The sequence below is a fragment of the Dromiciops gliroides genome, chromosome 2 (assembly GCF_019393635.1).
Source record: "Dromiciops gliroides isolate mDroGli1 chromosome 2, mDroGli1.pri, whole genome shotgun sequence".
Taxonomy (NCBI): Eukaryota; Metazoa; Chordata; class Mammalia; order Microbiotheria; family Microbiotheriidae; genus Dromiciops; species Dromiciops gliroides.
The window spans coordinates 661,389,553-661,414,092 of NC_057862.1; the positions used below are offsets into that span (position 1 = coordinate 661,389,553).

At 39.5% G+C, this 24,540-nt stretch overlaps 1 protein-coding gene across 1 annotated transcript; it reads left to right on the forward strand.

Annotated features, from left to right (window-relative positions):
- The first annotated feature begins 16,204 nt into the window (after window positions 1-16,204).
- Window positions 16,205-24,403, forward strand: LOC122739517 (putative zinc finger protein 56). The gene is made up of 2 exons (XM_043981240.1): window positions 16,205-16,322; window positions 23,970-24,403. The coding sequence occupies exons 1-2, from the start codon at window positions 16,205-16,207 to the stop codon at window positions 24,401-24,403; spliced, it is 552 nt and encodes a 183-aa protein (XP_043837175.1).
- The last annotated feature ends 137 nt before the right edge of the window (window positions 24,404-24,540 follow it).

Here is a 24,540-nt window from a genome sequence, read left to right on the forward strand (position 1 = left end):
AAAAGGAGTAAGACAAAAGAGATGCATTGGGAAATGAAAGTGAGGTAAAATAAAAGGTTGCGATAAAAGTGTATTTTAACAAATTACTTGTTTATCTTCTATGAGCACTTTCCAATTGGGGAATACACATTGTGTCTCAAGCTAATCAAAGCTTGAGAGGCCAACTAGTACAACTAGTACAACGAGTACAGTTCCCTCAGTTTAGGGGTTAAAAAGTTATGACCAAGTGAGCTTAAGTGATTTTCCAAAGGTTGGAGTAGTCAATGGAGATGCTAAGATACATGCCCAGATATGCAGGTCCTTCTGACTCCATAGTCAGAGCTTTTTCCATTGTCCCATGTTGCCTCCAGATGTGTCACAGCTTTATCAGATGACCACAATGCTTTATTCCAGTTGGCTGATTCTCTTCTAATCAGAGCTACATCAATTCTGTCAGTGCAAAAACTTTTAAAAAATGTTGTTACCTTTTGAGCAAATAATCTGATATCTGCTAAACTGCTTTCCAATTTTCCCAGCATTTTTTTTTCCAAAATGGAGTCATTTTTCCTAGGAAGTTCTCTCTCTCTCTCTCTCTCTCTCTCTCTCTCCCTTCCTCCCTCTCCCTCCCTCTCTATCTCCCTTCCTCCCCTTCTCTCCCTCTATCTTTATCTTTCCTTCCCTCCCTCCCTCTCTCCCTCCCTCTCTCCTTTCCTCCCTCCTTATCTCTTCCTCCCTCCCTCCCTCCTACCCTCTCTCCTTCTCTCTCTTTCTCCCCTTCCCTCCCTCCCTCTCTCTCCCTCCTCTCTTTCCCTCCCTCTGATGTGGGATGAAATTTAGGGTCAAATTAATCATGAGTCGTACCAAAAGAATTACAAGACTTGGTGACTCAATTTCCCAAGTTTTATTGCAATACTATGGGTGACCATAGGGAGAGAACCAGAATAGTGGAAAGGTATCTCTCGAATAGTGAAAAAAAAGACAGTTATATTTATAGTATAGATAAATTGATTTATCGGTCTCATTATAATAATCTCCACCTAATTTGGAGTTCCTGGGGTCCCAAACCAATCCCCGAGGCAGGTACCTTTTTCAGTGGAGGTGTGTTTTGGGGGTTTACGTTGTCATAAGGTGAATCGGGGACAAATTTGGCCTTTTCTGAGCATGTCTCTTTCTGGTTCCCATGGCTAGTTTCAAACATCTTCATTTTTCATTTATTTCTAGTCTAAGTTTCTGTAGCCTGTTAATTCCTTTATTGTTATAGTCTTAGGCCTTCAAGGCCTAGCTCCTTCTCCCTCTGTTCCGTTATGGGCACTGATTTCTGTGGGTAAGAGAACCCAGCATCCTGACTTGTAAGTTATCCATTAACTGGGCTCTAACTCCCTTTTGGAGCTAATATCTGAATTAAAGCTTGGGTCTTAGGTTTTTCTGTCAACCCTTTTTTTCACCTCCTTCATCACCCCCTTCTCTTTCTCCCTTCCTCCTCCTCCCTCTCTCTTTCCCTCCCTCCATCTCTTTTCTTCCCTCCCTCCCTCTCTCTTTCTCCCTCCCTGTCTCTCCATCTCTCTGTCTCTGTCTCTCCCCCCACCTTGGGTTATAACAGAATAACTCTCAACTGTGGCCCCAAGAATACAGGTAAAGGCAGAGGGGCTAAACCAGGTGGAGGGTAACTCGTAGGCTACAAAAACTCTTCTGTGAGTTAGAGGGATGTCCACCCAAAGCTTGTGAAGACCTCCCCCTGTAGAATGGACTGAAGAGAACACTCTGTTCTGTTATGGGCCTAGCACCCCAGAAGTTTTCTGGGGTACATCAAAGAACCTTCTTGAGAAACTAAACCAAAGGACAGACACACCTAAAGAAATAAGGGAACTGGGCTAGGGACTGAGCTAGCTCTAGGACCACCACCCTTAATTCCAGACTCCCTCACCCCTGGGGAGATAAGATTAAGTGTGGCTGCTGCCTTTGTGGCTGGAAGAGGAGAGAGATGGCTTGAGAGATTTGCAGCTACATCTCACCTAATTCCCCCAGCCACCACCAGTGGGGAATGGTCCTCCCTCAATAGGGGAACTTTCCACAGATCACCCCCCCCCCATCAGTCCTCTATAAAAGTACCTGCCTGTCTCCTGCTGGAGATTGGTATCTCAGAGCCATGCTCTGTGCCATGCCTTCTCCCCATGAGAAGTCCAAGGATTTCTCTCTTGGTTTCCCTTCTCCAGCCCCTAAATAAACTATTATCTACTTCTATTGGATTTGTGTGCAAGAGGGTGTCATTCTTTAAAGAGGAATTCCTAAGGATCCTTACCTCAAACCCATATCCCTATCTCTATCCCAACGCCCTACCCGATTTCCCAGAACAGTTCCAATGGCCGCAGAGGTGAATGGATGAAGCAGGTGTGCTTAGAGCTTGGTCAAACCTGGGATACTCCAAGGCCATCCCTGCCTCCCAGGCCATCAGCAGTCATTCTGACTTTTTGTCTTGTCACTGCACTTGGAAGACTGGGGGAGAGGAGTGAGATTTACTTTGTCCAACAGCGCCTCACTTAAACCCAATTGACGCTAGACAGGACGTCCCTTTTGATGTCCTAGTTCTTCCTCAAAACAGAACAAAACAATACAAGAACAGGCCAATGAGTACACCAGGGCATAAATAGCCACTGGACTACAATTCCCAGAAAGCATTGGAATATAATGGGCTCATGGGATGAGGCTCCGGTTTCCCAGAATCCACCCCTGGTAGACCTGATACGCCTGGGTACTTGCACACACTTGAATTCCCGAAGGATTCTGGGAATCAGAGGTCTGGCCTGAATATGCGCAGGCGCAGTTCCAGGACTGTAGGGATTGTGCTTGTCTTTTTTTTCTTTTTTCTTTTTTCTTTTTTTTCCAGCGGGTGAAGCATTGAGTGTGAGCTTGTTCGTGGGTGTGCGAGCGAGCCCAGGCCTGCCTGCCTCATCTCTCTCCCTTCTCCCCTTCTCACTGGCCCCCTCGCCCCTCCCCTCTCCGCCTCCTCCTCCCTGGGACTCTGATCCTGGGGACAAAGACCTGCTGGACCTCCCTCTTTCCCCACTACGGGGCTGCGAGGGAGGGGCTCGGGGCTCGGCGGAAGAGGGGGCTGGAATCGCCCTGGGGTCGTGGGGGAGGGGAACTGCAGGACTGAAGAGGGTGCTAGGGCTGTCTAAGGTGGGGTAGGGGGCGCACCAGGTCCGAGAACGGACCCCCCCCTCTCGGGGGTTCGGCCGCCCCAGGTATCGCCGGTGAGTTGCCCCGGGCAGCCGGGCCTCCTTCTGTTCCCCTCCCAGCCTCCTCCCTCGAGTCTGCCTCTCCCCGCCCAGTGAGGTGCTTGGGGGTCGGGACCAGCTGAGTGCGAGGCCGGGGGGCCCCGAACCTCCTTCTCCAGCAAGACTGCTGACTTCCCTGGGTTGTTCAGAGGAGATCACGCGAGTAAAGGCTTTAGTGAATACGGGTCAGCCACAGTCCTGGAGACCTTGCCTTTGGCCGGGGCTCCCATCCCCGTTGTGTGTCCTGGATCCCTTGGGACAGTCTGATGACCCTGCTCAGAATCATGTTTTTAACTACACCAACCAAAAACACATCGGAAACCAACTGAATTTTAATGGACGTTTTTTCCATCCAAAGTGCTAGATGCCCTGAAATCTCTCTATGGGCCCTTGGGCGGGGTCCATGGACCCCAGATCAAGAACCCCTCATTAGTGCCTTCTTGTTAGGTTGTACCAGCCCCCAAGAGACCATTGAAAAATGCCCAGGAATTCTGTGAACCCTGTGAAACACAACCAGTGCTGAGTCCAATCATAACAAGTAATGTTATGTGTTACTTTAAAAGAAGAGTGTACTTTGAATGTGTTATTGTTTACTTTAAATGATCGCGGCTTTAATAACAAATATTCGAAAGTGAACCTAATTCCATTTTGTTCAGATGGTGCTAAAACAAGGCTGGAGTAGCTACAAAGTTGTTATAATTATTTTTAGACTCTGTTTAAGTCGAGCACAATTATTACTTGATCGTCTGAACTAAGACAAATTAATTGTTGATATATTTCTGGATACAATTTATTATGCTTAGCACCAATCTAATAAAAACTAAACTGAAGGGGCACCTCAGAGGCTTACTAGCTGTGTGACCCTGGGCAAAGCACTTAACCCTCATTCCTGCCCCTCCCCGCCCAAAGCAAAAACAACAACAACAAAAACAAACAAATAAACAAGAACTAAACTGAGCTAGAAACAGTAGCTAAAGAACTGGAAATCGGATGGTTAAAACTGATCCAGTACTAGGACAAGGATGGGTGGCATGCAGTTTATGAGCAGTTACTGCTCCATGATACACACATCCTGCATTAGATAAGCATTTTTCTCTTTTCTAGTTTGGCAAAATGATTAGCCAACATTAATTTCTTACAATGCCTGACAGTTTTAAAGAATTTTCATTATTTCCAAATGCATTGCAATCAAGATCAAGCAACATCCCACAAGAGCAAAAATTAATCAAACATTTTTTTAAAAACTGGAAAGCACAAATCTCAAATTGAAATATGTCAAATAAATTTAAAGATTCTATTTAATAAAAACAATACATTTAATGCTTTTCCTAAGAACGTTTTACTAGAAAAATATCACTCAACACATGAACTTATCTTTTGGGACAGAAAGAATAAAAGCATTTTTAATTAGTTTGATTTATTAGAACCATCTAATTGGTCTTATGAAGAACTCACTTCAGATAACTGGTAGAAAAAGTGTATCATTGAAGTGAAATTTTAAAACATGAAATTGATTTGAACGATTTTGAGGATTTTGTATGTAATAAAGAAATAAACACTATTCTAATTCCTGCCACTATACAGAAAACTAAAAAGATAAACTATTGCAGTCATTAGTGCTAAAGAGGAAAGAAGTTTCAATTTAATGAATATAATTTATATGAGGGTGGAAAATTGTTTAACAGATCACACATCACATGTAATGACAGTAAGTTTAATGGGAAAAGAGTAGATTGATGTTCAGCTGCATTTGTCATTACACAGTTACAACCATCAGTTGGCTACTAATAAAAGAATCGGCAAGTATCAATGAAAACATTCCCTGAGAAACAATTAGCTATATGGAATTTACAATAAAGAGTATTGTATATTTTATTATTGTTTGTAAATTGTGACACATCCTTTATCTCAGTAAAATTTATCACAAATTTATTCATGTAAATAGATACATTTTTCTCAGAGGGCTGTGTGTTTAACAAATACAAGCACAGCCCTGATTTTCACCCTCATCACCACGGCCCAGTGGAAAGAGGATCTTATTTGGATTCAGAAGACCTGGTTTGAATCCTGGTTCTGCTACTTCACTGTCTTCTTTATGTATGAATCCACTAGCATTTATTAAGTACTTGGTGTATGACAGATGCTAGAAATACACTGATAAAAACAATATAGCCCCTACCTTCAGGGTCCTTACTTTCCCTGAGAGAATACTTATATTTGTCATGGGTGACATGCTATATGCATTATTAACACATGGACAGAACTTTTCTCTCTCCCTTTTCTATATTAACATATTGTTAGTTAATCTAGGATATTATATTCTGTTATTTTTGGCTGTTTCACTGAGCAAACCCATTTGAGTTATTCCAATGAAACAAAGGGGGTAATGTGGTAAAAATTATTTGTGGTAAAGAGTAATATCGAAAGTTTTAGCTGAATCATTTGGGAGGGGCCACACCTAGCCCACCCTGAGATTACCTATGCTATTGAGAACGGAACGCGACCAGAAGGGAGGGAACTTCTGGGAGGTGGGGCGTGTTCAAGGAGTTTGCTCTTTTGGGCCTGGCAGTCAGTCTGGTGGCGCTCAGCGTGATGGTGTCCTATTAGTAGTCTGGGTCTCAGTGTGGTGCTGAAAAACTGCATACTGATCCTGGGGTCGGTAAGTCACTTATGGAAAACCCTAAATTCCTTTGAACTAGCTTAATTGGGAATGCTCTGGGATTGCATGAACTAATCTTAGAGTTAAGACTATCTATTTGTATTTCTACTTCCTTATTTCCTTAATTGGTTTTACCTTTTGTTGTTTAATTAACTCCCAAGTAATAAAACCTGATCCTTTATGACCTAAGGCTCAGAGGTTCCTTTTCTTATTGGCCTGGGAGGAATATATATATAAAGGAAAGTTCAAAGGGGAGATTAAACCCAAAAGAGTCCCTCATATTTTTGGGACCCCAATATTAAGGCGAGTCACCCTAATAATGCTCTGTATATCAAATTTTGGCCCTCACAGATAAATACAAGATAGTTTTTGGTTGTGGGCACAGGCTGCTAGGAGACATCAATAAAGGTTTCATGTAGATGGTGGCATTAAAGTTCAGTTTTGATTCTAAGAGGCAAAGATGAGGCAGGACTATATCTCAGGTATGGATGACATAGAGACAGGAGATGAATAGGGGTGAGGAGCAAGGCCACTCTGGCTTGACCATAGAGTATAGAAAAGGGAGTTTGGGGTGGCATTGGCTGCAATGGTAGTTTGGGGTCAGGAGTTTATATTTGATCCCAAAGGTGATATGGAAGCTTTGGAGTTCATTGAGGAGGGATGCAACCTGGTCAGACCTGTGCTTTATGAAAAGATCATTAAGCTTTTTAGGCTACATCCTCTAAAATAAGGGGATGGCTGAGATGATGACTAGGGTTCTCTTTCCATTTTATTTAGTCTTCCTTTTCAGTTTTTTTGTTTGTTTGCCTTCTTTCAAGTTGGTTTAGTAGATAGAGGTCAAAATTTGGAAATCAAGAAGGCCCTGGGTTCAAATTCCTTCAGACATTTTACTGTGTGACTTTTGGCAGTATAAGTATGTCAGGTACAATCCTAAAGACCTTTTCTGTAGCCAGTGCTCCTAGTCCTTTTTTGTGTCTTGGATCCTTTGAGCATTCTGATGATGTTTGGACCCTCTAAACCATGTTTTAAAACATATAAAACAAAACTTATGGGAAACCAATTGTATGTAAATAAACATGTAATTTTTATCCATCCAAGGTGCTTATGTGGTATATGCTATAAGCTATAATATCAAATTTTTTGTTGTTTGTTTGTTTTTGGTGAGGCAATTGGGGTTAAGTGACTTGCCTAGGGTCACACAGTTAGTAAGTGTTAAGTGTCTGAGGCCGGATTTGAACTCAGGTCCTCCTGACTCCAGGGCCAGTGCTCTATCCACTGCGCCACCTAGCTGCCCTTATAATATCTAATTTATCATCATTATTTATTATCTATATTAAATAACCTTGGTTTACTCATTTGTCAAATTAATATGATAATGGCACCCAAATCATAGGGTTTTTTGGAAGACTAAATTAAGTAAGTTGTGCAGAGTACTTTTAACCCATAAATATGTATGTATGTGTATGTGTATATATATATGTATGTATATATGTATATATGTGTATGTATATGTATGTGTGTATGTGTATATATATATATATATATACACATGTATGTATATATATATGGCAACTATTAATATTCCTCAGATCCTTGAAGGTGAACTTAGGTTTATCCTTTCATTTTGTGTTATATGTATGTGGGTACATGACATGCATCCTTCATTAAAAAATTATATTTTTCATTATGAACGTAAACATCAATAAAAATGAACATTTCACTACACAAAGAACAAAAAGGTGAATTGTAATGAAGTTTGGGAGCTTGTTAGGTATCATTTTCTATTTTTATTATTTTATTATGTTCTTTTTATATTTATTTTATTATTTTTGTGACTTTTAAATTTAGCATGGTAGTAGCAAAGCTGCACTGCCTTGTTGATATACCATATGATACTTCATTCCCTCATTTATGTATCTTTAAAAATATTAAATTGATGCTTCATAATTTTTTTCTATCTCAATCGCTTACCCACTGCTTCTCCCAATATAATCTATACCTTTTTAACAAATAAATATTATCAAGGAAAAACAAATGTACACATAGGCCATGTCTAAAACTTTATGCTCATTTTGTACCCTCAGTGGAACTGGTTTAGATACAGAAGAATCAGAAATAATGAACTCACTAGGAAAGAACTTATTATTTGACAAGAACTTCTGGGATAACTAGATAGAATTCTGGAAGACATAGATTAGGACCACCATGATACACTATATTCCATATCAAATTCAAAATTGGTTTATGGCTTGAATATTAATAATGATCATACCAAAAAAATCAGAAGAGAAACAGGTAGATCTTATATTTTTATTGGACACTGTTGTAACCAAAGATGTGATAGAGGCAGTTTTAGATGAAAAAAAATGTCATTGACATGAAATTGAAGTATTTTAAAGTTATTTTTCCCTGTATATTACTGTAGTCATATAATTTATCATGGCTTTGTTCATTTGACTCTGTTTCCTACAAGTCTTTGGAGTTGGCCCCAAATATGTCCTGTCACAGAGTATGAACAGTTGAGTTACTTTTCTTGCATAATTCCAAATGAAATTTACAATATTTAGACATTTCATAGCTCCCCATCAGTGGCCTGTCTTTTCCATAGCTTTTCTGCATACTTATTGATCTCAGGTTGTATGTGGATTAAATGAAATAATTGATGTTAAATATTTGTAAGATGGCAAAGTGATACATAAATGCTAGCTGTTGTTATTAGTCTCATGTTTTCTTTGCCAATTTATATGGTGTGTTTTTATTTTAATAATTTACACCATGTTTTATATGGGCCATTTGATGTTTGTAATTCTGTTGAAAACATCTTGTTGGTCTTCTTAGGCCATTTGTCTATTGTGGCACAGTTTTGTATTAAACATTTATATCAGTTCTCTGCACATTTTGGAAATCAGGATTTTATTAGTGATATCCCAGAGTCTCTCAAAGATCACAAGAAGTAAGTAGCTCATCAGTTTTAAAAATCTTTTAGTAAATTTGGGCTTATGATCAGAACTTTTGAAAGTAGATTGTGATTAGAACTTTTGAAACATATTCTCATACTTCAGTCAGTCAATAAACATTTATTAAGCACCTACTATGAGCCAGCACTGTTCTAAGCTCTGGGGATATTAAAAAAAATGCAGCTCTTATCCTCAAGGAACTTATACTCTTAATGGAAGAAGACAACACATAAAGGAAGTCGAAGGGGGGATGTCAATTCCTATTACCCATTTTTTGTTATTTATTTGTCTGATCACAGTTTTTCTTTTTTTATATGTGATATATTTTTATTTATTTAATTAAAATATTTCCTAATTACATTTTTTAAAAATCTGTAATATCCGTTAAAATTTTTTTTTGAGTTCCAAATTCCCCTCCCTCCCACCTCTTCCCTACCTACACTTTTAGAAGGCAAGCAATAGGATAACAATTATACAGGTGAAAGTCATGCAAACTTTTCCATATTAGCCATGTTGCAAAATATAATAACAAACTCACAAATCAGAAAAAATGAACAGAATATGGGTGCAGTTTTGTACTCAGAGCTTATTAATTCTCTCTCTAAAGATGAGTAGCATTTTTTTTTTATCATGCCTCCACTGGAATTGCCTTGGGTCATTCATTGTCTTGATCAAAGTAGTTATGTCTTTCAAGGTTGATCATTGTTTACCATATTGCTGTTACTATATACAATAAATTGATTCTGCCCACTTCACTTGCCTAGTTCATAGAAGACTTCCCAGGTTTTTCTGAAATCATAACTTTCATCATTTCTTAGAGCACTGTAGTATTCCATCACAGTCCTATACCACAACTTGTTCAGCATTCCCAGTTGATGGGTATCCCCATAATTTTCAAATCTTTTGTACCACTAAAAGAGCTGGTATAAATATTTTTGTAAAACAGGTTATTTCCCCTTATCCAGCACCTATTAGTAGTATTGCTGGTTCAAAGGTAATGCACAATTTTATACCCTTTTTGGGGCATACTTCCAAATTGTTCTCAAGGATAGTTCAACCAGTTTGTAACTCCACACACAGTGCATTAGTATCACAAAGTTTTCTCCAAAGATTTCAGCAAATTAATGTTGTTCATATCTATAAGGAATAGAAGGGAATGGAAATATTTTTCTTAATTCACTAAAGGATTGTGGAGCCACAGAGAGTTTGGTTTACATACTTGTTATCATGCAGTATGTAGGGGAATATCTGTGAATTTGGGTATGTCAACTAACTCCCTTTCCTGGAGCCTGTCCCTTAGAACTTAGTAGAAGAAATTGGCTTAGAATCCAGGTCGCAGGTACTAATATCTGTGGCTCTTCCCTTTGATTTTTTAGGTAATAGGTAAGTCTGCTCTTGGGTAGATTTGCCTTCTTCCTCTATTAGAGGACCATGGAACTGATGCTCACATTTGGTGCTTGCAGTACTGTCTTGGTGAGGTTAGGATATAGAAGACTGATCCTTCTGCTTAACATATTTCTCCTTTTCCAGTTTTTAACTTTTCAAGAGTTTGGTGAAAAATGAGAAGCTGGTGAAGAGAATGGCTTCTGTGTGCCTAATAGCCTTGTCCCAAGTGAGTTATTTTTGTTCTCTCTCTTCTGAAATGCAGTCTCATTCCTAAAATAATGCCACATTTAATTCACTTTTTCTCCTCCTTTCTTCAGACAAATCATATTCAGGGATCTCAACATTAATTGTTCTTTTTTAGAAAGATATTGACTCTCCTTATATCTGATGTATTTTTTCAATTAACTAAAATCAATTCTCTCACTCCCCTACCTTATCCCTTCAATGCCCCTCTCCACACTGGAGAAAAAGCAGAATGCTTTATTACAAACATGCCTAGTCAAAAAAACCCAAACTAATCTGTATTGGCCAGTCCAACAATTTATGTCTCATCCTATATATTTAGTCCCTCACCTCTCTGTTAGGAGGTGGGTAGCATTCATTTATCACTATCTCCTGGAATCTTGCTTTAAGTTGGAATGTATCTTAAGAATCATGTAGACCAAATATAATATATGTCATTGGGAAAATGGTTGGAGTGGGGGTCCTCTTTAAAGAATTATACCCTCTTGCACACAAATCCAATTAGAATAAAATAATATTTTATTTAGGTACTAGAGATAGGAAACATTGAGAGCAGTCTCAAGGGGAGATCCAGAGATGTGGTTCTCTGAGATACCTGTCTTCTCAAGCAGGAGAAAAGGCCATAGCTTTTAAAGAGGATGGATGGTGGAGGGACAGATGGGGGTGATCATCTGACTGTGGAAAGTTCCCTTAGTGGGTGATTACTCGAGGGTAGAACATCCCCCACTCCTGGTGGGCTGGGGGGAAGTTGGGCAACTCTGATCACTTGAGCTGTCTCCCTCCCCCTGGCACCACTTTGGCAGTGACCACACCTAATGGGCTTATCTCTCTTGCTTCAAGTTGTGTCTGTCTTCTCAAGGAGAGTTACCTCAGACCTGGTCCTAACCCTATATCAATATATGAGCTATCTGAGTACAAAGAAGTGATGTGTCTGAACAATCGATACTATTTAAGTATACCTATTAGTGCCAAGCACAATGCTAAGTGAACAAAAAGAAGCAAAAGACAGTCCCTGCCCTCAAGGAGCTCACAGTCTATTGGGGGAGGTGGAATCACAAGCAAATATATATTACAAACAAGCTATGTGTAAGTAATAGGAAATCATTAAAAGAGGCAATGCATTAGAATTAAGAGGGATTGGGGCAGCTAGGTGGTGCAGTGGATAGAGGCACGGCCCTGGAGTCGGGAGGACCTGAGTTCAAATCCGATCTCAGACACTTACCACCACATCCTAGCTGTGTGACCCTTGGCAAGTCACTTACCCCAATTGACTCACAAAAAAAAAAAAAGAATAAGGGGGATTGGGGAAGGCTTCCAGCAGAAAGTAGACTTTTAGTTGGAACTTAAGGGAAGCCAGTGAAGTTAGTAGTTGTGAGGAGGGAAAGCATTCTAGCCAAGGGGGACAGCCAGAGAACACTGCTTAGAACTGAGCTATGGAGTGTATTGTTTGCAGAACAGCCAGGAGGCCACTGTCGCAAGATTGAGGAATACATGTTGGGGAATAAGAGTGGAAAGGTAGGAGGCGGCTGGGTTATGAACGTCCCTTAAAAGGTCTCTCTCAACAGAATGTAAAGCCTTGTCTTTGTATCCCTATGTTCCTCTATCCTTACATGGGAAATTATTCAAGGGGCCACAAGATGAGAAGAGGGAGCTAAGGCAAGAGCCTCAATTTCCCCAGTAAAGTGAGCCAAGTCTGCTGCTGGGATGAGCGAAGAGCATATTGATGGATGTTTTGAAAGCTGCTAATGGGGGTAGCTGGGTGGCTCGGTAGATAAAGCACCGGTCCCTGGATTCGGGAGGACCTGAGTTCAAATCCAGCCTCAGACACTTTGATACGTACTAGCTGTGTGATGCTGGGCAAGTCACTGAACCCTCATTGCCCTGCCCCCCCCCCCCCCCCCGAGAAAGCTGCTATGGTGAGTGACATATAGACTCCTTTAGGAGGAATAAAAAGATACTTCATTGAGAGCCAGATTAATTGATTCCGTCATGACAATTTCAGTGCATGTGTAGGAACCAGAGAAGTGAAGAATATACGTTGCTTCAGAATCTACAGTATTCATTTTGATACTTTATATACGTATGTACTTCTCTTTACACCTTGTTCTTCTTATTAGAATATAAGATCTCCGAGGGCACAGACTTTTCCTTTTGTCTGACCTGCCTACCCTTTCACTGTGCCCTCTGGAACTCTACTAAAAAGTATCCAATTTTTCATTTAAAATTGCTCTTCTCTAGCTCCTTCCATCTTTTTTTTTTTTTTAATTTTTAGTGAGGCCATTGGGCTTAAGTGACTTGCCCAGGGTCACACAGCTAGTAAGTGTTAGTGTCTGAGGTCGGATTTGAACTCAGGTCCTGCTGACTCCAGGGCCGGTGCTCGATCCACTGAGCCACCTAGCTGCCCTGCTCCTTCATTCTTTTGGCATTCATGAGACCTTGTGCTCTCTGGATGACACTGTTCTCTATCACTGCCACCATCTAACAGGGTTTATTACTGCTTTACTCCTAGATACTCTCTCTCTCTCTCTCTCTCTCTCTCTCTCCTCTCTCATCTCTCTGTCTGTCTCTCTCTCTCTCATGTCTCTCTCTCTCTCTCTCACTCTCTCTCTCTCTCTCTCTCTCACTCTCCTCTCTCTCTGTCTCTCTGTCTCTCTGTCTCTCTGTCTCTCTCTCTCTCTCCTCTCTCTTCGTCTCTCTCTCTCTCTCTCTCTCTCTCTGTCACTCTCATCTCTCTCTGTCTCTCTCTCTCTGTCTCTCTCTCTCAACTCTCTCTCTCTCTCACTCTCTCTGTCTCTCTCTCACTCTCTCTCTCTCTCTCCCTCTCTCTCTCTCTCTCTCTCACTCTCTCTCTCACTCTCACTCTCTCTCTCTCACCTCTCTCTCTCTCTCTCTCACTCTCTCTCTCTCTCTCTCTCTCTCTTCTCTCTCTCTCTCTCTCTCGGGTATCCTGTATTGTTTGCTTGTCTTCTCGTTCTTTGCTCTCCTTACTACTGGCTCTTCATCCATGTCACAATCACTAAGTGTAGATTTTTCCACAAGACTCTGTCCCAGATCTTCATTCTGTTCTCTCCAGACTTGCTCACTTATGGATCTTAACAGCATTCATAATTGAGTTATCTGTATGCAGATGATTCCCAGATCTATGTATACAACCTTAGCCTTTCTGTATGGAAAGAGAAACCACATCAGGCAATTAGGCAACTCACCAGCCTGGAACAGAAGGGTGGTGTGGTGGTGATGGGAGCCTTCCATTGACTGCTCTAAAAAAATGGAGTAGCCTACAGTTTACAAACGGTTCTTTGTTTTTCACCCTTTAGACTTAGAACTAGAAGGGACCTTGGAGGTCATTGAGCATATCCCGTTGTTTACAGATAAAGAGTCCGAGGCCTGGCAACATTTAAGTGACCTACCTAGCTACCAGGCGTATTTTGAAGCCAGGTCACTGCCAAATCCAACACTTACCTACTGTGCTTACTCTAAGTTCTGTGAATTCCATCTTTGACTTCCAGCTCCCAGACATGATGAGTTTAAGAACTTGGTGGTAGAAGAGGGAGTTTCCACAACCCTTTCTTTAACTCTGGGAGAAAGGGACTTTGGATTCTTCTTCTGTCAGACCCAAGAAGCTCATAACGAGATTTTGAGGAGCATACTTTCCTCCCAGTCAGTTTTTTAGCTGCATGGCAGAGTTGGTTTACAGCTTAACATTTCCCACCCTCAGTTCTAACTGTGTGGCTGATCAAGGACAGAAGCTATGTGACTCTGATCCTGGGAGCTGGTGGGGTCTCAGACACAGCCCTTAGTTCCATCTGAAGCCTACAGGGGCATAACAAGGGGAAGCCCAGACCAAAAGGGAGCTTGTAAGTGTATCACTGAACCTGAAGTTCCCAATTGGCTAACAGGAGCTGAGTCCAGCAATAGTCAGTCTACTGAAGTGCTAGCTAAGGTAAAGACCACATTTGTGTTGCTGAAACCTAAACCTGGGTCATGAATTGATAGACCTCAAGAGGGGCCGTGGCTCCAAATTTTCCCTGGATGGAACTGCTTTGAGTGGTTTAAGAGCTTACAGGTGTCTAGCCTGAGCTGTCCCTGAGATTCTAGAATAACACAATACTTACTTCCCTGAGAAATCAGTAGCAGGATGCCAAAAAACACAGATCAGGCCAAGCACGGTCCAGATATTTTCTCTAGAAGTATGATGAGCCTGGCCCTGACCCAAAGTCTAAGGTCAAGAAGAATAAGACCCATTCTCTATTTCATAATTGGTGAAAGGATAAGAAGAAATCTAGGGGGCAGCTAGATGGCGCAGTGGTTAAAGCACCGGCCTGGATTCAGGAGTATACCTGAGTTCAATCCGGCCTCAGACACTTAACACTTACTAGCTGTGTGGACCTGGGCACGTCACTTAACCCATTGCCCCGCACAAAAAAAAAAAAAAAAAAGAAGAAAATCTAACAACTATCCATAGCCATATGAAAAATTCTAAGTTTACTATTAATTATAGTAGTACAAAAAAGCAAGATTTATGTGAAGCTTTACCTCACCGCCCTCCGATTGGGAAAGTTGATAGGACAAAGAAACGAAGATATTGGCGCAGACTGTAGGAAAAGTGGCATTGTTGGAAAACATGCAAGTTGGTCCAAACCATTCTACAAAGTAATTTGGAGTTAAGTTTAAAAATTCAGTTACTAACTGTGTGTATACTTTACAAAAATGATGCTGCTCTGGGAAAATACTTTAAGGAGATCAAAGAAAGGAAAAATAATCCATGTGTACAAATATATCTCTAGTAACCACTCTTGTAAAGACAAACAGGATGCTGAGAGTACACATGCACTGGGGAATGCTGAAGAAATGATTCCACACAAATGCAGTGATACATGATTGTTTTGTTCAATACAATGACCAGCCATGAGTCTGATCACGATTTTTTTTTTTTGCGGGCACACTGCGGGTTAAGTGACTTGCCCAGGGTCCAACAGCTAGTAAGTGTCAAGAGTGTCTGAAGCCAGATTTGAACTCCGGTCTCCTGGAATCCGGGCTGGTGCTTTATCCACTGCCCCCATTAGCTGCCTACATGATGTTTTGTAAGAAATGATGGAAGGGATTGTTTCAGAGAAAATGTGGGAATACTTATGAACTCATGAAAAGGGCAGTGAGCAGAACTGGGCAATTTATACACTAACAACAATATTGTAAAAAACAATTTTGAAAGATATAACATGGTGATCAATTAAATGACCAACCTGAATTACTTAAACCTGATGATGAAGAATGCTACCTCTTCTTAATGGACAGATGATGGACTCTAGACTCAGAATGAGAACCATTTTTTAAAAGTGGGAATTTAATTTGTTTTTCCCCTAAATGGTAAGAGAGGTAGGGATATTTAGTAAATGCTTGTTAATCAAATAAACACAAAAAATTTTTAAAGAGTAACTTGAATGCCTTACTTGGACCTCATGGTGCAGAATGATTTGTAAGATTGGCTTTGAGCAATAAATTAAAATTATTTACATAGTTTAGTAAAAAGTGGGGGACATGGTAAATAAGTTATCAAGAAATACTTGACATGGAATACTCCAGTTTCTTGGTTTTATGGGAACTACTCACTTTGGGTTCAACCAATTTAATGTCTTCCTCATGTTCCACATGAAGAATGGTCCTTCCGTGGATGGGAATGTTTTTGACTATTTCAGAAATCGTTGATGTTCCAAGATGTGGTTGGAGACTTCACCCAAGAGGAATGGAGCCTGTTGGATCCTGCTGAGAAGGACCTTTTCTGGAATGTGATGCTTGAAAACTATGAGAACTTTGCCACCCTTGGTAAGGATAACTTTTCTCTCATGAATTGTCCTACACCATTAGAATATCTTTTACATTCACATTTCTAAAGGTCATGGAAGGTTCCAAGTGATTTGTTGAGTTCTGACATGGTGTTCAGAGGTTCTTGTGAATAAATATAATGTCGAAAGTGCCCTATATTCTTTTGGTGTAAAGAGGCAAGATGTGCCTGATCCCTCTCTAGAGGAAGGCTTTTTTAAAAACTGGAAATCAGCAGCTTCATTATGCTGGTTTCTGAAGCTATACTTTGCCTACATTTTGCTCAGAAAAGACAAAAACTTCTCCACTCAAGGCCCTATTCCAGTAGCTCTTTGGAGACATGGACTATTATTACAGTCTTTGTAGGGAATGTGATGAACATAAACTAATTGTGTTTAACCTAACTCAGATCCTGTCAGTTATCTTCCATACTTGATACTATTGAACTATAGTACTATATATGTATATGTGTATATATGTAGTGTGTGTACATATGTATATATCATGCTTAAGAGGTCCTTCCTAGCCTTGCTCTCTATTTTTCCTAAAGAGAAAGAGGTTAAGATTGAATTCTTAAACATTTCTCTGTTCTTAGCATCTTTCCAAAAGTTTCCTCATGATGAAGAGCTTCTAGATTCCAACCACTTCTGATTCTCAGTTGGAGAGAAGAGAAGCACCATGGCTGCCAGTGGGAGAAGTCCTAAAAGGCATTTATGTGGGTGAGTGAATAAAAATCAGGGAGATGCTTATATAAGGTTGCAAGCTGCACCCCAGCTAGTCAGTAAGGATGCCAGTAGGACCTGATCCTAAAAGACCTCCAAGACTCTGGAGGATTGTGGTTGTTCTCTTTAGCTACTTATTCATCTTATACTTCTCCTAATCTTCCTCATATTCCCTACAGCCTCAGAAAAAAGGGGAGGTTCTCTCTTTTTTGGATGCTAAATCTTTTATGCATACTTGGTTCTTGTCCATTTTGCCCTTTCCCATAATTCTTCTGTCTTGCACCCTGAGAGTCTCTTCTTCAGAATTTGCTTCTGACCACAAATAGATGTTTGCTAAAAGAACAAAACCCTTAGCTTTTCCTGTTGTCTCTTTTTCTATATCCAAATTAATTTCCTTTTACTGTCATTTCTCTCTTTCACCCCACAAACAAGATTTCTACCCTTTCTCTTTAATATGGCCTCTTTCTTTCTTCTAGTGCTATATGGTTACCTTCTATTCCTATTGCTCATGGAAAATAATTAAGATTCTCCACCCCCCTGTTATGATAACAGTCATAGCTTACTTCCCAGATGGTCCTTATGATTTACAGAGTGCTTTTCCAATCAGGGAAGTGGTTAGTAAATATATTGATATCTCCATTTATAGATGAATGATACAGTGAGGACTCTGTGATATTTTGACCTGCCAGTGGTCACTTGATTAGGGGTAACAGCCACCTATTCTAGGCTTTCATATCTCGAACCTGTCACTTTTCCCCTTTACATTATCCCTGAGACACCTCAGGATCTGTTCTGTTTAAAATTGGCCAATCTGGGACAGCTAGGTGGTGCAGTGGATAGAGCACCAGCCCTGGAGTCAGGAGTACCTGAGTTCAAATCTGGCCTCAGACACTGAACACTTACTAGCTGTGTGACCCTGGGCAAGTCACTTAACCCCAATTGCCTCACTTAAAAAAAAAAAAGAAATTAAAATTGGCCAATCAGCATGAAAAACCAATGAAGCAGAACTCTGAGCCAATGATACTTTTTCTTTTAGTTTTCAACATTTATTTTTATAAGATTTCTAGTTCTAAATTTCCCCCCCTTCCTTTCTTCCCTCACTCCTCCCCCTCCCCAAGACAGCAAGCAATCTGATATAAGTTATATATGTACAATCACATTAAACATATTTCTGCATTAGTCATGTTATGAAAGAAGAATCAGAACAAAAGGGAAAAACCTCAAAAAAAAAAAAGAAAAAAAATGTAGAAACAGTATGGTTCAATCTGCATCTAGATTCCACAGTTCTTTTTTTCTCGATGTGGGGAGCATTTTCCATCATGAGTCCTTTGGAATTGTCTTGGATCATTGTATTGCTGAGAAGTGTGGGGACCAATTTTTAATTGGGGAATGTTAGCTAAGCGACTCGCCGCAATATTGGGGCAAGGAAGGAGACCGGCAGTCTCCCTCAAAACAGAACAGGATTTAGTTTAACAATAACGAACTTAAGAAAAAAACACAAACAGGATCAGTAGGATCAAGGGAAAGGAAATAAAATCGGGAAAGGGAAATTATACAACCTGAAAAATACCACCGCCCAGGAATCAGCAGAGTTAAGTCTATCACAGTTGATCATCACACAATGTTATTGATACTGTGTACAGTGTTCTCCTGGTTCTGATCATTTCACTAAGTATCAGTTCGTGTATATCTTTCCAGGTTTTTCTGAAACAAATGACACTTTATTAAAGGGTCCATGGCCCTCTCTAATGAAGTGGACCTCAGATCTTCCTCATTATCTGTGATGCCACCTTCCTGCAGAATCTTAGCTTAATAGTGCTTGATGCCCCAAGATAGAGGTGAAGCAGACCAAAAATAGTCTTATTGGTGGATAGACCTTGCCCTTCAAAATATATAATACCATTGGTTGACAGATGGGTTAGTGAGCAGACCTTAACAGACCTATCTTGACCTTTCTGGAGGTTCTCCCAAGCCAGTGAGGACAGCCATGGGATGGGCTGATAAACAGATAACAAAACATCTTCATTGGCTGATGAACTGGTAGAAAGGCAGGCTGAAGGCTGGCAACTAGGGTCATTCATTGACCAAGTGCTCATGGTCATCTCCCCATGTTGGGCAATAGAGGGATGACAAGGGATGGAGGGAAAACAAAGATAGTTGGGGGGGGGGTTCCATATAATTGAGTCACTTCTGCCACTCTGTACTTGGTCACAATAACAAGGAAAAACAAGGGTGGAAGTCCTCTAGTTAGTTTCCTATGATTAAGCAAATGAACTTACAGTCTGTAGTTCACAGCTCTGAGAACTACTATCAGAACATATAATCACCAGCCCTATGGAATCATATCAAACTGATAAATACTGATTGGAATAAAATAGGGGTTCAATTAATCATTTATCACAGAGCAGGTGTTGGCTCCAGTGTATATTTGGACTACAGATATAATAGCAACAATAATAGTGATAATAACATTTACATGGTGTTTTCAGGTTTGCAAAGTGCTTTGCAAATGTTATCTGATTTTTATTTTCACAAGTCCTGAGATCTAGGTATTATTTTTATACCTATTTTAGATGACTCAAAACTCCTTTTCAATATTGCTTTTCCAGTGACTGCAAACTTCGTGGGTTGTTATGTAACCCAATGTATCTTTCTTCAGAAAGATACCTTGTACAATATTGTCAAATAGATAGCTAAATGTAGTCACCTACTCTCTATGTCCATTATGTACCTCTTCATACATCTTAAAGGGAATAAGCTTCATTGTGTATGATCTGTACTTGTTAAATTGATGCTGTTTTTTAGGGATTAATGGTTTTCTAAAATAAGGTTTTTCCCCAGACATCTCTTTAGTTCAAGAAATCTATTTGTTAGAGCTAACTTCTTTTAAAAAAAGAACTTCACCAAAACAAAAAGAACTAACTTCTTTCCAAATTCTGATAAGCCATTCAGCAGTGCTTGATACTGTTACTATCTTCTTACCCACCTGGGCTGCACTTCCTTTCTAGGAATATTCTTCCTGTACCAATTAATGATGATTCTTCATGAATGTGATAGAATCTAGAACTTAGTATTAATTTAATTTTATTATGGAACATTTAATAAAACCTTTTACTTTCCCCTTTGTACTCTTCCCTCCCCTCCCAGATTTTCTTCCTGAACATAATACATTTGGACTTGTGATGTTTAAAATCTAAATTGTGGTCACCTTAAATCAGAATCTTCAGCTCCAGTCTAGCTCTAGAGTTCCAGCCTGGCTGGGTTCTTCCTGAAGTTCCTCCTCCACAAGCCTGCTTTAATCAGGAACACCTAGCAAGCTGTTTGTGGAAGCTTTTTAATAGATCTGGAACAGAGGCGGTCCTTACACACTGCTTCAAGGTGATTGGTTGGGGTCATCCAAAATCCATTGTCTTTGAAGGTGTTCTCAAGTGAGTTCACAGTCTAGTTTCTGAAAACAATACCTTCTTAAGGGATAGACAGGTGTGATTACAATCCAATTAACTTGAAGTAGGCTTAATCAGCAGTCAATCACTCTCACTTGATTCAATCAGTATAGATTAATCTCCAGGTGGGTCTTTGAGTATCTGCTAAATCTCATTATTTCATCACATTTGAAATGGCCTGATGGCCTACCATTGGCATTATTCTATCTACTCAGTAGACCAAGAGGAGAACTTCATATATCTCCTTATGAAATGCTTTTTGGTCACCCTCCTATCCAAGCTAAAATTTTCCCCCCAATTTATACATCACTGGGGGGAGGTGATATTTTCTGTTGCCTCCTATATACAGGAATTACAGACTAGGCTATGTGACTCCATGAGGCAGGAGCTGTGGTCCAGGCTGGTCCTTTAGATTTTTCCTTGCATGATTTAAATCCAGGAGAAAAAAATATATGTACAGAATTTTCAGAGAACCAGTGGAACACAGCCTGCTTGGGAGGGACCTTTTTCAGGTATTATTGACAGCTCCTACTGCCATTAAAATTGGTGAAAAAGACTCATGGATTCATAGCTCTCATGTAAAGCCTGCACCATTCATAGGTAAAGAGATTTCAGATAAAACTCAAGTAGATGCTATAGAGCAAAAAACCCTAACAATAGCAACTGTTAAAGAGCAAAGAGAGCCCAACAGCAATAGGCAGTTCCCATTTGATAGTCCCACTGATCAGTTAAATGCTTTGGGACTCAGTCTTAGTAAAGTATCAGGACATGGACAATTGCCTTTTTAGGGCATAGCAGACCAGCTAGAAGGTCACTGTAGGAATCATCTCAGACACAGACAAGAATCTGCTTCTTATATGCTTAACCACAGAACTGATTTTGAGTCTTTTAAAATGAATGACTCTCCTTTGAAGAATATGTTAATGAATTGAAACAACTTGGAAAGTGGGGAGGAAACGATATGATTGTAGCATTTGCTAGGACATCATCAGCTGAATGTGGTAGTTCATCAGTTGAATCAGCCCCTATTGAAAATCAGTGGCACAGACAAAATTGATGCTAGAGAACTCCACATTATGATAGCATTAGAAAAACTAATGACAATTCGGAAACCCCTGCCATTTTGACATGCAGAGAATTTGGGGAACCCAGTTAAAACAATGTGCCATACCCCAAATTCTGACTCCTTAAATACTTTAACCTTAACAAGCTTTTCCTTCTTCAGGTAAACTGTTTGTTTGTTTGTTTGTTTTGAACCATGAGTTTAATGAGTCTGTTTATGGTATTATGTTTAAAACCTATTGTTTGATTTATCAATGGACATATTGAATATTGAGTCTTATTTCCAGTTTGATGAATTGTTTATTACTTTAAGTATCTGTTACTGTCATACTAGATAAGAATTCATGTATAAGATAATGTGTTTACTTGCTAAAGAGAAGATTATGTAATAATGTCTAATATTATCAGTCATTTACATTCATATATCATTACATGTCATTGTGACTATGTATATTGTTGGTTATGGTTTGGAATTATTGTAGTATATTACAAGTACATCATCAGTTATGCAGCAATAACATGCATTTTATCATCATACTGTCTTTGGTGAAATTAATATGAGATTTATGAATTATGGAAATTTATCATCTCAGAGACTAACTGCTCTTATAATGAGTTTGATATAGGCCCTGTAGAGAATATATGTACAACAGGAGGAGAGACAGGTACATGTAAGTCTATGGTTTGCTTATGATGGCAACTATATAGACCACAATTGCTAGACACAGTCCAGTTTCTTCCTCTCTCCCTTCTAAAAGTTTTCTTTCACTAAGTCTGAGTGAATAGTCAGAATCCATCCACCTATGGCCTAGAACAATTACTGGATGTCCGAAACCATGAGATGTGGTATGAATAACCTTTCCATAACATTTTCACGGTGTCATGAACACGTTTACTAAAATTTGGCTTTGATCCAGACACATGGTGGTAAGAAGTATTATAGATTTGCATAACTACCTCAAACCCTCTATTATATAAAGGAGGGAATGTAATGGAATGTACTAAATTTGATCATTGCAACGCTATGGCTAAGGTTTAGTAAAAAATCCAGCAATTCAAACAGTATTAAGAAGAAGATCCAGCTTCCTCCTGATGACATCTTACCACTCCAAGACAAGAGAACTGAGAAAGACTTCCAAAAGATTTAATTTTTTTTACTGTTTCATCTAGGAATACCTGTTCCTAGAAGAAACAAAGAGTGGAATGTGATGAAATATGGGATTTAGCAGATGACTCAAAGACCCACCTGGAGATTAATCTATACTGATGGAATCAAGTGAGAGTGATTGACTGCTGATTAAGCCTACTTCAAGTTAATTGGATTGTAATCACACCTGTCTATCCCTTAAGAAGGTACTGTTTTCAGAAACTAGACTGTGAACTCAACTTGAGAACACCTTCAAAGACAATGGATTTGGATGACCCAACCAATCACCTTGAAGCAGTGTGTAAGGACCGCCTCTGTTCCAGATCTATAAAAAGCTTCCACAAACAGCTTGCTAGGTGTTCCTGATTAAAGCAGGCTTGTGGAGGAGGACTTCAGGAAAGAACCCAGCCAGGCTGGAACTCTAGACTAGACTGGAGCTGAAGATTCTGATTTAAGGTGACCACAATTTAGATTTTAAACATCACAGACTGAAATGCAGTCTAGGATCAAACCTCACTATAAAACAGAAAATTTCTGAAAAAAACTGTGTCCATGAGTATGACGACCTTGGGAAGAGCTTGAATCTGTTTTCTCAGACACAAGTGAACATAATCAAATCTGCTTAAGAGAGAAACTATCTGAGCATAATAAATGCAAGAAGCCTTCATTCACCATTCAAACATATGTATTTCCATCAGACATATACTCAAGGAAAGATTCTCTAAACATGAGTGAAGTTGGCAAAGCTTCAGCATCAGTCTCACAGTTTCCTGAACCTCAAAGTGTTATGGTGATGAGGAGAAAATTTTTGAAGTTTGATGAACATGGGAAAGCTAGCCACAGTAGACAATACCTAACTGCACATCAAACAACTCATACTGAAGAGAAGCCCTATAAATGCAAAGAATGTGAAAGTCTTTAGCTCCTGGAAAAACCTTTTTGTACATAAGAAAATGTAATGATTGTGGCATAGCCTTTAAGCAGAAGCGAAACCTTAAAATCCATAAGATGATTCATGCTGGACAGAAGCCTTATGACTATATGTATGTTTGAAAGTCTTCAGTAAAAAATACTATTTAGACCAACATAAAAACATCCATACTAGGGATATGCCCTATAAATGTAATCTTTATGGGAAAGCGTTCTTCCAGGAATCACACTTTATTAAACATAAGTTAATTCATGCTAGACAAAGACAATTTAGATGTAATGAATGTGGGAAATCTTTCACAAGTAAATACTACGTAATTCAGCATAAAAAAAATTCATACTGGAGTGAAACCCTTCAAATGTAATGAATGTGGTAAGGCTTTCAGCAGTAAGAACTACCTAATTCAACATAAAAAAATTCATACTGTTGGGAAACCCTTCAAATGTAATCAATGTGGGAAAACATTTATAAGTAATAGCTATGTATTTCAGCATCAAACAATCCATGCTGGAGGGAAGCCTTATAAATGTAATGAATGTGGGAAAGCTTTCAACAATAAGCAATACTTAAGTAAACATCAAAAAATTCATACTGGAGTGAAACCCTTCAAATGCAATGAATGTGGAAAGGCCTTCAGCAGCAATAGCTATTTAATTCAACATAAAAAAGCTCATACTGGAGTGAAACCTTTCCAATGTAATGAATGTGGGCAAGGATTTATGAGTAATAGCTTTCTAATGCAGCATCAGATAATCCATATGGGTGAAAAAACCCTATAAATGTAATGAATATGGGAAAACTTTTATTAGTAATATACAACTATCACAACATAAAAGAACCATACTGGAGAGAAGCCTCATAGATGTAATGAATGTGGAAAAGCCTTCAGGCAGATGGCACATTTTGAAACACATAA

Coding starts and splice junctions, on each gene's coding strand:
- LOC122739517 (XM_043981240.1), top strand. CDS start 16,205: ATGTTCCAAGATGTGGTTGGAGACTTCACCCAAGAGGAATGGAGCCTG. Junction 16,323..23,969: donor TGAGAACTTTGCCACCCTTG/GTAAGGATAACT, acceptor TTCATACTGGAG/TGAAACCCTTCAAATGTAAT.